This window comes from Squalius cephalus (genome assembly GCF_949319135.1).
Source record: "Squalius cephalus genome assembly, chromosome: 16".
NCBI classification, from domain to species: domain Eukaryota; kingdom Metazoa; phylum Chordata; class Actinopteri; order Cypriniformes; family Leuciscidae; genus Squalius; species Squalius cephalus.
In genome coordinates this window covers 13653038-13665324 of record NC_137137.1, presented here as the reverse complement: position 1 = coordinate 13665324, position 12287 = coordinate 13653038, and the positions used below count along the sequence as shown (strand labels likewise).

General features: G+C 38.6%; 2 protein-coding genes across 3 annotated transcripts in view; both read left to right on the top strand.

Annotated features, from left to right (window-relative positions):
* Positions 1-859: 859 nt before the first annotated feature.
* hspa1b (heat shock protein family A (Hsp70) member 1B) lies at positions 860-3805 on the top strand. Its single transcript, XM_079898066.1, has 2 exons — positions 860-1092; positions 1601-3805. The coding sequence occupies exon 2, from the start codon at positions 1627-1629 to the stop codon at positions 3541-3543; it is 1917 nt and encodes a 638-aa protein (XP_079754192.1). The 5' UTR covers positions 860-1092; positions 1601-1626; the 3' UTR covers positions 3544-3805.
* Positions 3806-4711: 906 nt separating this feature from the next.
* The window catches only part of kcnc4 (potassium voltage-gated channel, Shaw-related subfamily, member 4), a 29110-nt gene continuing 21534 nt past the window's right edge, over positions 4712-12287 (top strand). For both annotated transcript variants that reach the window (XM_079897940.1, XM_079897939.1), the window contains exon 1: positions 4712-5919. In XM_079897940.1, the coding sequence (XP_079754066.1) occupies positions 5302-5919 (618 nt within the window). In that variant the 5' untranslated portion in view covers positions 4712-5301. The remainder of the gene's footprint in view (positions 5920-12287) is intronic.

Below are 12287 nucleotides of genomic sequence, written 5' to 3'. Positions count from 1 at the left end.
TGTTATGTAGGCCAATCTTAGATGAGAATAAATGTAACCCCAGTTGAAATGAGATTTTGGTATATTCTTTGAGGTTTGCTGAATATTATTGACCTTTGGCCCCTAACATTCCCACACACAGTCAGCTAGATTCACAAGAAGCACACATATTTTGATTACCATCTCTAAGGGACTGCAAATGTCTTAAGAATAAAATCACTGTGAATGCTGCCATTTGAATATTTGCCTCATCTGCACTTTTGTTTGTGATTTACCTTTGCATTACATCATTTGTCATCATTTGTGTTCCCTCTGCCTTGATGTCATCATCGAATCCCTGAATTAAAGATCTTGCTGTCACTAAATATGCCTTTTGACCTACTTTATGCTATTAATATCACAAACGTGTCTATGATTGTGTTGGAATGTAGCCTAATAATATTGCAACAATTTTGTTTTTTTACGATAACATTAGCCGTGTGCAAAGGGAATTTAGGAGGAATCATGTTAGGAATTAATGTTTAATTTTGAGCACTTGTCAATCATGAACTCTAGTTTTAGGAATTAACGGTTGTCGGACCAAAAAGCTAATCCGCCGTTGAGCCACTTTAATATGTTTGAACCCATATGCACTAGTCACAAACGACAATATTTGGTCCATACTGGCAAGGGCTGAAAATTAAGTCCGACTGCTGAATTAACAATTACAGCAACGCTTTAAACAACAATAATGACCAAATTTAATAGCATTTGAAATAAAACACAAAGTTATAAAATTATATAAGAAAAAATCTTGTTTCGACGCATTGTCTAACGACCCCACCCACCTGTTGCATAGTGTACGGTCCTACCAGCTTACGCTGACGCTATTTCTGTGTTTGGACCGCAGTACGAGATCATCAGTGCGCGCCTGGAAACTTCGGGGCTCCTCAGCCTCTAAAGTTACCACCAGAGTCAAGAGAAGTCTGGTATTTCTAGAAGGAGCATGGGAGGTATAAAGCGCGAAGTGTTACTCAGGTCGAGGCAAGTCAAGAAAAGACAACTCGAGCAACTGAAGCAAAGCTGAGCAGAAGAGTCCGCTCTCTGAGGCGCTAGAACAAACTCGCACGACCTGTAAGTGACTCTCTGAGTTACGTTTACTTTTGAAATATTTTGAATACATTATTAGATATGTTTATGTATGTTATATATTAATATAAATTAAAATTTAATTGTAAACTTTTCCTTAAGTAGATTTTTTTTGGATTATTAAAGTAATTTCTAATAAATGAATCTAATATTTAGAGATGAAAGTCCGCAATATTTTCCTGATGTTTACTTTTTTAAGTTAGCCTATATTTACTTATATATACTTATTAATATTTTTTTATATATTATTATATATTAAGATACAAATAAATTAGTATAAAAATTCTTAAGTTGATTATTTTGATTATTGATTTTTTTATTGTTTAATTAGTCTAATATGAGATGAAAGTCTTTAATATTTTTGTATATAAATATATAATTAATTATTCATTTCAATATTTATATTGGACATGAATTATACACTGATATTAATACTAATAACTATTATTATTTAATATAAAAATAACTCATGACTTTTTTTTTTGTACTGCAGGTGATATTTCATTATAAATAATCAAGATGTCTAAAGGTTTGTCCATTGGCATTGATCTGGGAACCACTTACTCCTGTGTGGGAGTGTTCCAGCATGGCAAGGTGGAAATCATTGCTAATGATCAAGGAAACAGAACCACTCCAAGCTATGTTGCCTTCACAGACACAGAAAGACTCATTGGAGATGCTGCCAAGAACCAGGTCGCCATGAACCCCAGCAACACAATATTTGATGCCAAACGGCTGATTGGTAGAAAGTTTAATGATCCAGTGGTCCAGTCAGACATGAAGCTTTGGCCCTTCAAGGTCATCAGCGAAGACGGCAAACCAAAAGTTCAAGTTGAGTACAAAGGAGAGACTAAGACATTCTACCCTGAGGAAATCTCATCCATGGTCCTAGTCAAAATGAGAGAGATCGCCGAGGCCTTCCTGGGTCAGAGAGTCAATAATGCTGTCATCACGGTCCCAGCGTACTTTAATGATTCGCAGAGGCAAGCAACCAAAGATGCGGGGGTGATCGCCGGTTTGAACGTGCTGCGAATTATCAATGAGCCTACAGCGGCTGCCATTGCCTATGGGCTGGACAAGGGCAGGAGAGGAGAGAGGAATGTCCTGATCTTCGACTTGGGTGGAGGCACCTTTGATGTCTCAATCCTGACGATTGAGGATGGGATCTTCGAAGTGAAAGCCACAGCAGGGGACACTCACCTGGGTGGGGAGGACTTCGACAATCGGATGGTAAAGCACTTTGTTGAAGAGTTTAAGAGGAAGCACAAGAAGGACATCAGTCAGAATAAGAGAGCAGTGAGAAGGCTTCGCACGGCCTGCGAAAGAGCTAAAAGAACCCTCTCATCTAGCACTCAGGCTAGCATCGAGATCGATTCCCTGTTTGAAGGCATCGATTTCTATACTTCCATCACAAGGGCTCGCTTTGAAGAGCTTAACTCTGAGCTCTTCAGAGGCACTCTGGATCCAGTTGAGAAGGCTTTAAGAGATGCCAAAATGGACAAGTCTCAGATTCACGATATTGTTCTGGTCGGCGGCTCCACGAGGATCCCCAAGATCCAGAAGCTTTTGCAGGACTTTTTCAATGGCAGGGATCTCAACAAGAGCATCAACCCAGACGAGGCGGTGGCATATGGAGCAGCGGTGCAGGCTGCCATCCTAATGGGCGACACCTCGGAAAACGTTCAGGACTTGTTGCTTCTGGATGTGGCTCCTCTGTCCCTGGGTATTGAGACTGCAGGTGGAGTCATGACAGCTCTGATCAAACGCAACACCACCATCCCCACCAAGCAGATGCAGATCTTCTCCACGTATTCTGATAACCAGCCAGGCGTCCTGATCCAGGTGTTTGAAGGCGAGAGAGCCATGACCAAAGATAACAATTTGCTCGGCAAATTTGAGCTCACAGGGATCCCCCCGGCGCCACGAGGCGTACCCCAAATCGAGGTGACCTTTGACATAGATGCCAATGGCATTCTGAACGTATCTGCTGTTGACAAGAGCACAGGAAAAGAGAACAAAATCACCATTACCAATGACAAAGGTAGACTGGGCAAAGAGGAGATTGAGCGAATGGTGCAGGATGCTGAAAAGTACAAAGCCGAGGATGAGGTGCAGAGAGAGAAGATTGCAGCGAAGAACGCTCTAGAGTCTTACGCCTTCAACATGAAGAACAGCGTTGAGGACGAAAACCTGAAAGGAAAGATTAGTGAGGAAGAGAAGATGAAGGTCATTAATAAGTGTAAGGAGGTTATCACTTGGATGGAGAACAATCAGTTGGCTGAAAAGGAAGAGTACGAGCACCATCAAAAGGAACTGGAAAGTGTGTGTAGTCCAATCATCACTCGGCTGTATCAGGGAGGAGTTCCCCCCGCAGGTGGCTGTGGATTCCAAGCCCAGTCTGAATCACAGGGCCCCACCATTGAAGAGGTGGATTAAAGAAAGGAAAATTTGCCGTATTATATTGTGCAATATTACTTTCAGTGTTAAAAAAGATATGGTGGCTTCACTTCATATGTCCAGATTTATATGATTTATTATCTTGTTTGTCAAATGTGCTTGAATTTAAATGTTGTAAGCCAAATTGTCCTTCAGCTGTGTCAGCTGATAAGTGAATTAATGAAATGGAATAAATTATTATGCAATGTTTTATGATAGAACATCTTTATTATTTATAAGAATAAAACATAAATGCAAATTTGAAACTAATGAAACTAGTATTTTTTTTTCTATCAAAGGGCAAGGTAGAAAATGTATGATGTTAAACCTGCTCTACTTCAGTTTGTACACTAGATGACGTTGTAACACAGACTGCAACTAATCCACTACTCTAGACAACAGAAGACCTGGATCCACTTGACCTAAAACCTAAAGTCAAATACCTTACACTGAAAAAAATTATTAGTTGAATTTAATAAAAAACTGTATGGTAAGTGGTTGCACACAATTGATTTTAGCTACATTTAAACAAATGCATTAAGTTGAACTTAATCAATTTTAGTTCAACTTAATGCATTTGTTTAAATGTAGCTAAACTCAATTGTGTGCAACCACTTACCATACATTTTTTTATTAAATTCAACGAATCATTTTTTCAGTGTATTTATTAATTTATATTTTTATATTTTCTATAATTTTCATTTTAATGTATATATTAATATGAATAATTAATTCATGTATTTCAAAAGCAATTGCCCCTTGTCCCAATTGCCCCAGTTCTCCTACACTCCATTGCACTCTCAGTCTAAAACAAGGAATGGACCCTTTTCACATCTTGGAAACTAGCAGAGTGAACTATAATAAACCCCAATATATATTTTTTTTTTTTTTGCGCAATTTAATGCCAGAATTTACATGTATGCATTTAGCAGACAATAACAAAGTAATAAAGTAAAAATAATAAGTAAACACAAAATACAATGTTATAGCCTAAATGTACATACAAGCTAATTAAAATGTTAATGAATGTAGAAATGCGTCATCATATTGCGTGAAAGTAAACTGAATATTTTCTCTATATTAATCAAATTGAGCTTATAATCACACGTAATGCCGCGCTGTAAGGGTTACTGAAACGCTGGAGCATCATCATCAGCATCATCATCCTCCCATGGGCTGTGTCGTCTGACTGTCACAAAGATGCAACAGATCGTTTCCAGCAAACTGATGATACAGTTTCATCCTTCGGCAACAGATGATTTGGTCTAATTCTGATGTACAATCAAAGTTAACATCGCAGACGTTATTTTATTGTAAATTAAAATGTTGTGATTAAGGAATAATGCGCGCGCAGGATGGGATTTAATAATTCAACGACGAGGTGACGAGAGTTTTGAAAGAGATGAAATTGGAAGGCATTTTTAGAGTTGTCTGACTTTTATTTGAACTACTCTGTTTTTCTTTGTAAATGTGCTAAGAAATGCCTGAGCACGCGCGCTTAATTCGGTCGTGATACGCGGACGGTTTGCTCATGTTTTGGTGTTTACTATAGTGTCAAAGTGCCCATGAATGAGGATCCACGCCAGCATCCTCCCATAGACTGAGAGTTTCTCCGTTAACAGGTGGTTGTTCGCGTCTCTGATGGTCATGGTGACGGCGGAAACTCTCTACAGTTGTTCGACTTTTAGAACTGACGACAGCTGCGCAGGTTTAGAAAGCCAAGAGAGTTACTAGGTAAGAGCCTCTCCATCGAAATCTATGATCAGCTCGGTGTGTGTTTCGTCGTACCGCGGGCGCAAGTCAGGCAATAAACCTCCTTCCAAATCATGTCTGAAGGAAGAGATGGCCAGAGGCGAAGACTCGGACAAAATCATAATCAACGTCGGCGGCACGCGCCACGAAACCTACAGGAGCACCCTTAGGACCATACCGGGCACGAGACTCGCCTGGCTCGCCGACACAGACAACCAGGTGAACCCGGACGCAGACATGGGGCAGACGCCCACCACCAGCGAATTCTTTTTTGATCGACACCCGGGCATATTCGCCTATGTGCTGAACTACTACAGGACTGGCAAGCTTCACTGCCCAGCGGATGTGTGCGGCCCTCTGTTCGAGGAGGAGTTGGCATTTTGGGGCATCGATGAGACGGACGTGGAGCCCTGTTGCTGGATGACATACCGCCAGCACAGGGACGCAGAAGAGGCACTTGATATTTTCGAGCCGCCAGACCCGGAGGATGCGGAGGACGACCAGGACTTGCCCAGACGCTTCGGCATTGAGGACAGCCCTGACCGCTCCAGGGGATGCTGTGAAGTTTGGCAACCAAAAATATGGGCACTCTTTGAAGATCCATATTCTTCGCGTGCAGCCCGGGTAAGATATTCGAATTCACAATACAAGAATAGGGGGAAAAATAAGGCCTTTGAAAATGTTTTTTTTCTTCTTCAACAAATGGTCAAAGAGGTGATCCTTATACTTCATCATGTGAGCTGTTTTATTTCAATTCATCGTATGCATAGGCCATATAGCCTAGAGCATGTGTGAAGTTCCTTTGAAAACTTTTTGTTCCCTAGTTGTTTGTAAACCTTTATTTCAAGGAAAGGACCAAATTAGGCTACTGTGTTATTTCTTTGGTGTCAGAATGTTAAAGAATGTTACATTTTTGTTGGGAAACTCATAAAATGTCACAACTCTAAATATCACATATTTAATAATTAAAAGTAATTCGTCGTTAAAATAGTTTTTAATTGCAATGAATTGAATATCAGTTCAACAGAGGACAGCACCAACTGTAGAAAACATGACTTGATTGTATGATTTTAATTGTTGGATACAATTGCAAAGGTCAAGTCCTCTGAGGCGGGACAGTCCAAAAGGACCTTTTAAAGGGGGACTTTTGGCTACTTTTCAAGATAGATTAGTTTTATTTTAGATAATAGTAATCATATCCAAGAGTTCTTCCAACATGTGTGATTATTGTCTCTATAATGCTTTAAAAAAAAGGTAGTGGGACACCAAATGCCATGTTCATGGAATGAGCCAGCCATAACCTGATCACAATATGCGCATCTAAATTAGAAACCATTTTAAAATGATTGACAAAAATAGACTTGCATCATGCAGTATTTAGTGTCAGTTATGCACATCTAACAGGTGATGCATGCCAACAGGTGTTGTTGCATTATGGCCATTAGAGCTTTCAGGCTTTAGTCTCAATCTGTATGGTAGTTTTGAATAAATGTCATGATCAGAGATCCATCTTTGCTCTGTGGTTACGGGTGGAAACACAATCAGCACCAACTGTCTATTGAACAGCACCTGTCTCACACTGTTGCAAACATGCACTCACCCAGATGCCACCTGCTCTAGTGTTAATGTGTCACATGCTGATGTCAGATGTGTGAAATCCTCTCTTGCTGTGATGGATGAATGTCATTTGGAGACATTTCTACGATGCTACAGAGTCAAAATGATTTATGTTTGCACACTTATCAAAAGTTGTGCAACATTCAGATTTGTCTACTTGTCTCCTTTATTGCTAGGTTGGCTATTTACTAGCAGATAAATTGCCTTAAACCAGACAGATAATGCATATTGAGGGCTGTGTCAGAGGAGTGATCTTTAGATTTTGAGGCTTAATGTTAGTCAAGATTCAATCGGTGTGTGCAAACGACAAAGTACAATAGGAGAAAGTAAGAGAGCATGGACACAGTGCCTTTAAAATGCTTTTAAAATGTCCGTTTTAAGTCCATCAAATGATGATGAGATGATGAGAAGGATCGACTCGCAGGTATTAACCATGATTAGAATAAAACGTTTCACCTCTCACTCGTAGAATAAAGTGTATCACCACTCACAGTTCTTCAGCTGGTTGGTTTGATTTATTTGTGTGATAATGTTCTCATTAGATAGTCATGAAAAGTGCTCACCTTAATTTGATCAAAAATACAGTAAAAACAGTAATATTGTGAAATAGTCTATTACAATTTAAAGCAGCTCTTTTCTATTTGTAATTTTAAAATGTAATTTATTTAGCCTATTTTATGGCAAAGCTGCTCTTTTCAGCCATTACTCCAGTCTTCAGTGTCACATGATCCTTCAGAAATCATTCTAATATGCTAATTTGGTGCTCGTGAAATTTTTTATGATCAATGTTGAAAACGGTTCCATGATGATATATATATATATTTTTCAGTATTCTTTGATGAATATAACATTTAATAGATTAACATTCATTTGAAATAGAAATAGTTTGTAACTATAAAAACGATAAAATTTAAGTATTCGTTTCTTACAGACGGCAAACTTGCCCTGAGGATTTTGTTATCACGTCTATTTTGTGCATTTTATAGCTGATCATATCTTTTATATCTGAGTTTTTTGAAGCAAAATTCGAAGTGTAATTAAATCACAAGCAAGAGCACCCTTGGCCGAGCATATGTAATGAGCTTTTTAAATCAGTAATGTGAAAGCTTTTCATTGTAGGATTAAATCTCTGTTACAGTATTGAACCCTGGACATTATGGCTGCTTTTTTTTTGACCGGGAAATCAATTCTCCCCTTAGAGAAATGTAAAATTTAGGAATTAATTTAGTTGTTTGGCACAGAGATCACTAAAAATAAATAAAATAACAGTGCTCTCATACAATGTGTCTCTTTTCTCTTTAGGCTACAAAACAGACATCACATTTCATTGATATGCAGTGTGTTTGTCACAGCTGAGCTGCTTTGGTTGTTAACATCTACACAGCTGAGCCATTGCCTTGCAGGTCCATCACTTCATCACTATTAAGCTAGCTGTTTGTTTTTTCCTAATTAATTTAGATGATATCCAGCATACAGGCCTGACAGACTAGATGCTGATCACGCCTCTAAGAAAACCAGTAATAGGGAAGAAAGAGGTGAAACAGAACAGATACACTTTCTAAAGAATAAACCTCTCAGAGCAAACAAGACATCATTATATTCCAATCACCCAGAAATGACAAGGAGCAAATGGTTGGGTTTCTTGGACCCTGCTGCTCTTCGGCTCTCTCAATTATCTCTGCCTTGAGAGCATTATGGGCTGCAGGGCTTATGTTACCATACTGACGGCTAGTCAGGCCAGCTAATACAGTTAGAAAAGAGGAAAATCTATCTATGAGGGCTTTCATTAATCACGGGATCCAAACGGCAGAGGAGAAATGGAAAGAAATAGAAACACTGCAAACATTTATTTTTTTACAGTATCTTGTCTCCCAGTACAAATGTCAAAACCTTTAAGATAAATTTACCTATTGAAATAATAATTTGACCCAAATGTAGTCTAATGAGTCTACTTGTATTGTCTTCTTCTGCTGAACATAAAATAAGATATTTTGAAGAATGTCAGTAACCAAACAGTTTCAGTTCCCAAACAGTTTCAGTTCCCATTGACTTCCATTTGACTTTTTTATCCATCCAATGTGGGTGAACATGATTTCACCAAGTTCAACATGTTCCTGGATCAACTTTTTTTTGTGTGTGCCTGGAACAACATTCCAATCGACCAATCAGATTTGAGGGACAAGTTTACAGTTTATATCAAGTTAAGGCTTACAACCAGGGTGCTTCTACATCAGTGTTATTCACCTATCGTTTCCCTCTGATTTTAGGAAGAAGTTATAGTAGGGTTAGGTTTAGGGGTAGGGATAGGGATAGAGTTAGGACTACATTTTCAGACAAGGATGTTGACAGAATTTGTTGATCCAGGAGTCTTAGTCTTACGGTACTTGGCAAAATGGAAGTCAATGGGAACCAAAACTGTTTTGTTACCAACATTCTTCAAAATATATTCTTTTGGGTTACACTTTATTTTAAGGTTACATAGTTACAATGTCCTTACTCAAATAAGTACCGAGTAATATGAATTATACATATACAGCATTAGAATAAACTGGGAAGGGTCACAGCACTTGCATATTGTTGTCCTATTTTCATGCTTCTAATGCTCTCCTCATTTGTAAGTCACTTTGGATAAAAGCGTTTGCTAAATGATTAAATATAAATGTAATGTAAATGTAAATATACTTACTATATAATGTAATTATGAATAATTTAATATTACTATAGAACATGTAACTATGTCACCTTAAAATAAAGGTTTTGGTGTGTGTGTGTGATGTGTAAGGTCTACCTCTAATTACAGCATTACATTCTCACCGTCATGGTAATTAATCAGTCACCGGGTAATTGACCGAGGGCAGAAACTGTCTGGATGTGTGCCATGCTAGGCATTCTGCTAGCATGATTTTGAATGGTTGTGTGCTATTAAAAAGCCTTTAGAACTGCTGCTGTGTTTTAAAGGGGCTCTAGTGGAGAAATTATGGATTGAACCTTCATGAGATATCAGAGATCCCTAATATGAACAATATAGCCTGATATTTAATCACAATTAAAAATGACTTTAAAACAATCTCTCTAGGCTCAATCTAAGACATGCACGTATTTCCCGGTGGCATGTGTGGACAGTAGCCTATTTGTACTTTTGAAAGGCCTGTAGGGAACTCACTGTGAAAGATAATGGTCTCTCCACTCATTAACAAATATGTGATATCCAAAGCGACTTACAAATTAGGAGAGCAATAGAAGCAATTAAACTACCATATAGGACAGTTTAGTCTAACGCAGTAAATGAAGATGCGCTGATGTAGTGCATTTTGAACCTTCATTTTTCTTAAATATGAGCTGGATCTGTGCTGGATTAAGATAAGAGTTTTGCTTTTTAGTGACTCTTTCTGTGCATTGCATCGTTGTGCCAGTAGGTGGCAAAGAGTCTTAGGGCCCTATCTTGCACCCAGCGCAATTGACTTTGTACACCGACGCATGTATCATTCCTATTTTGCACCCGCGCACAGCGGACTTTTCCCTCCACAGCTGCACGTCGGTTAACTAAGAAATACACTTGCGCTCCCCGGGGCGGTTCAGCACAAAGAGGAGGCGTGTTCCGGCGCAAACGTTCCCTCATGCTATTTTGCAGGTTTAGAAAACAATTCCGCCACTGACCGAAAAAAACTAGTTAAGTCAGTGGTGCGTTGCGCATGTTATTCATATGCTATTTTAAAGGCGCATGCTTGGCCATAATCAATGTAGCGTGTGCACAACGCGCATAAACTTTGATTCTCTCATCTACACACAGACGCAGCAGGTTTCATTTTTGCAAATCATAGCCTACATTATTACAATAGATAGATAGATAGATAGATAGATAGATAAACAGTTTATTATAAAAGCATACATCTAGCTTACACATTTACCCAAATTATCATACGCCTGTTTAACCAGTTTAAAGTTAATTTGGGTGTGTTTCTCCATCCTCAACGTCCCTGACGAGAACGTCGGTCTCCTCGGCTGTGAACCGCTCCTCGCGTGCGCCTGGCAAATCCGCCGTTATAATAGGAATCCGCCATGGAACAAGCGCGCCTGCTATAAAGGGAATGTGAGATGTCGCTCTGATTGGTTTATTTCACGTTACGCCCAAACCACACCTATGAATAATGAAGCTACTTCAGACCAACCCATTTTAGATTTGCGTCGGGCGCAAGAGTCATTTATCCCGCTGGTATAATAGCAACAGCGCCCAAGACCCGCCCACAAAGTTACTTGCGTTTTGCGCTTGATACTTGCGTTTCAGATCGTTAAAATAGGGCCCAATATGAGTGAGTCTTTGAATCACTTATTCAACCCATTTGTTTAAACACACAAATTCATTCAGAAACCAAACAAGTAACCGCCTTTATGAGTGAGTCATTGAATCATTCACTTAATCGATTCATCGAAAACTTTCTTTTTTTTGCCAGCAGACTCTCTTCTGTTTGGTGTTTTTTAAAATGGGTGATGCTCCATATCAACCTTTCTTACTCGTTGTGACAACGAACCTATGCCACTTTCACACCATACAAGAGTCAAAGGAGCCGGAGCAACTTTTCTCTATTTATGGATATGATGAGACTTGCACAGGCGAGTGACGAATGTACGCAATTTTCTGTTAAAACCATCCTGTCAGGTCTATTAGAAGCTCTTGCTTCTCAAACTGACAGTTATTCAGTTGTTATTTGATTGATTTTACCTCTCTCTCTCTCTCTCTCTCTCTCTCTCTCAAAAGGTGTTGTTTCTTGACCGTTGTTGATGTAGTGGGTGTGGGTGCATGGGTGATACGGCCTAAAATTATTTATTATTACAAATTGTATTGTTACAAATTATTTTGTTAATGATTTTCAAGAAATTAAACAATAGAGAAGAAATAATTTATAACCTGTTGATTTTTTTTGTACTGGAATTACTTTGTTTATTTTTTTTAACTTATTTTTACTATTCTGATCTATTTTCTTGAATGCAGTCAACAAAGACTAAGATACAATCTACCATACCATATGTGAGGAACACAACCCATATAGAATATGATCTTGTTTATTGTTAGATACTGACTGCCTGCTGCCTGCCAGATTCACAGATAGTCTGTTGTTTGATCTAAAAACTATTAAAAATGGAAATAAAAGCTTTTTACAGGCAGGACGAGGCAGTTGCTTACACTCTGAAAAGTTTTTGGCAAGAGAATGGATTTAAAGAGCGCCCTGTTTGTAATCTCAAAATCATGTAAACTATGTGTTAAATCAAGTCATAAGAGAGGCTAAATATGAACAGACGCTATGAACATTTAACCAGAAGACTTGATGTCCATTGATGTACGTCTCTTTCTAATAAAATGCACACAGAATTTATAC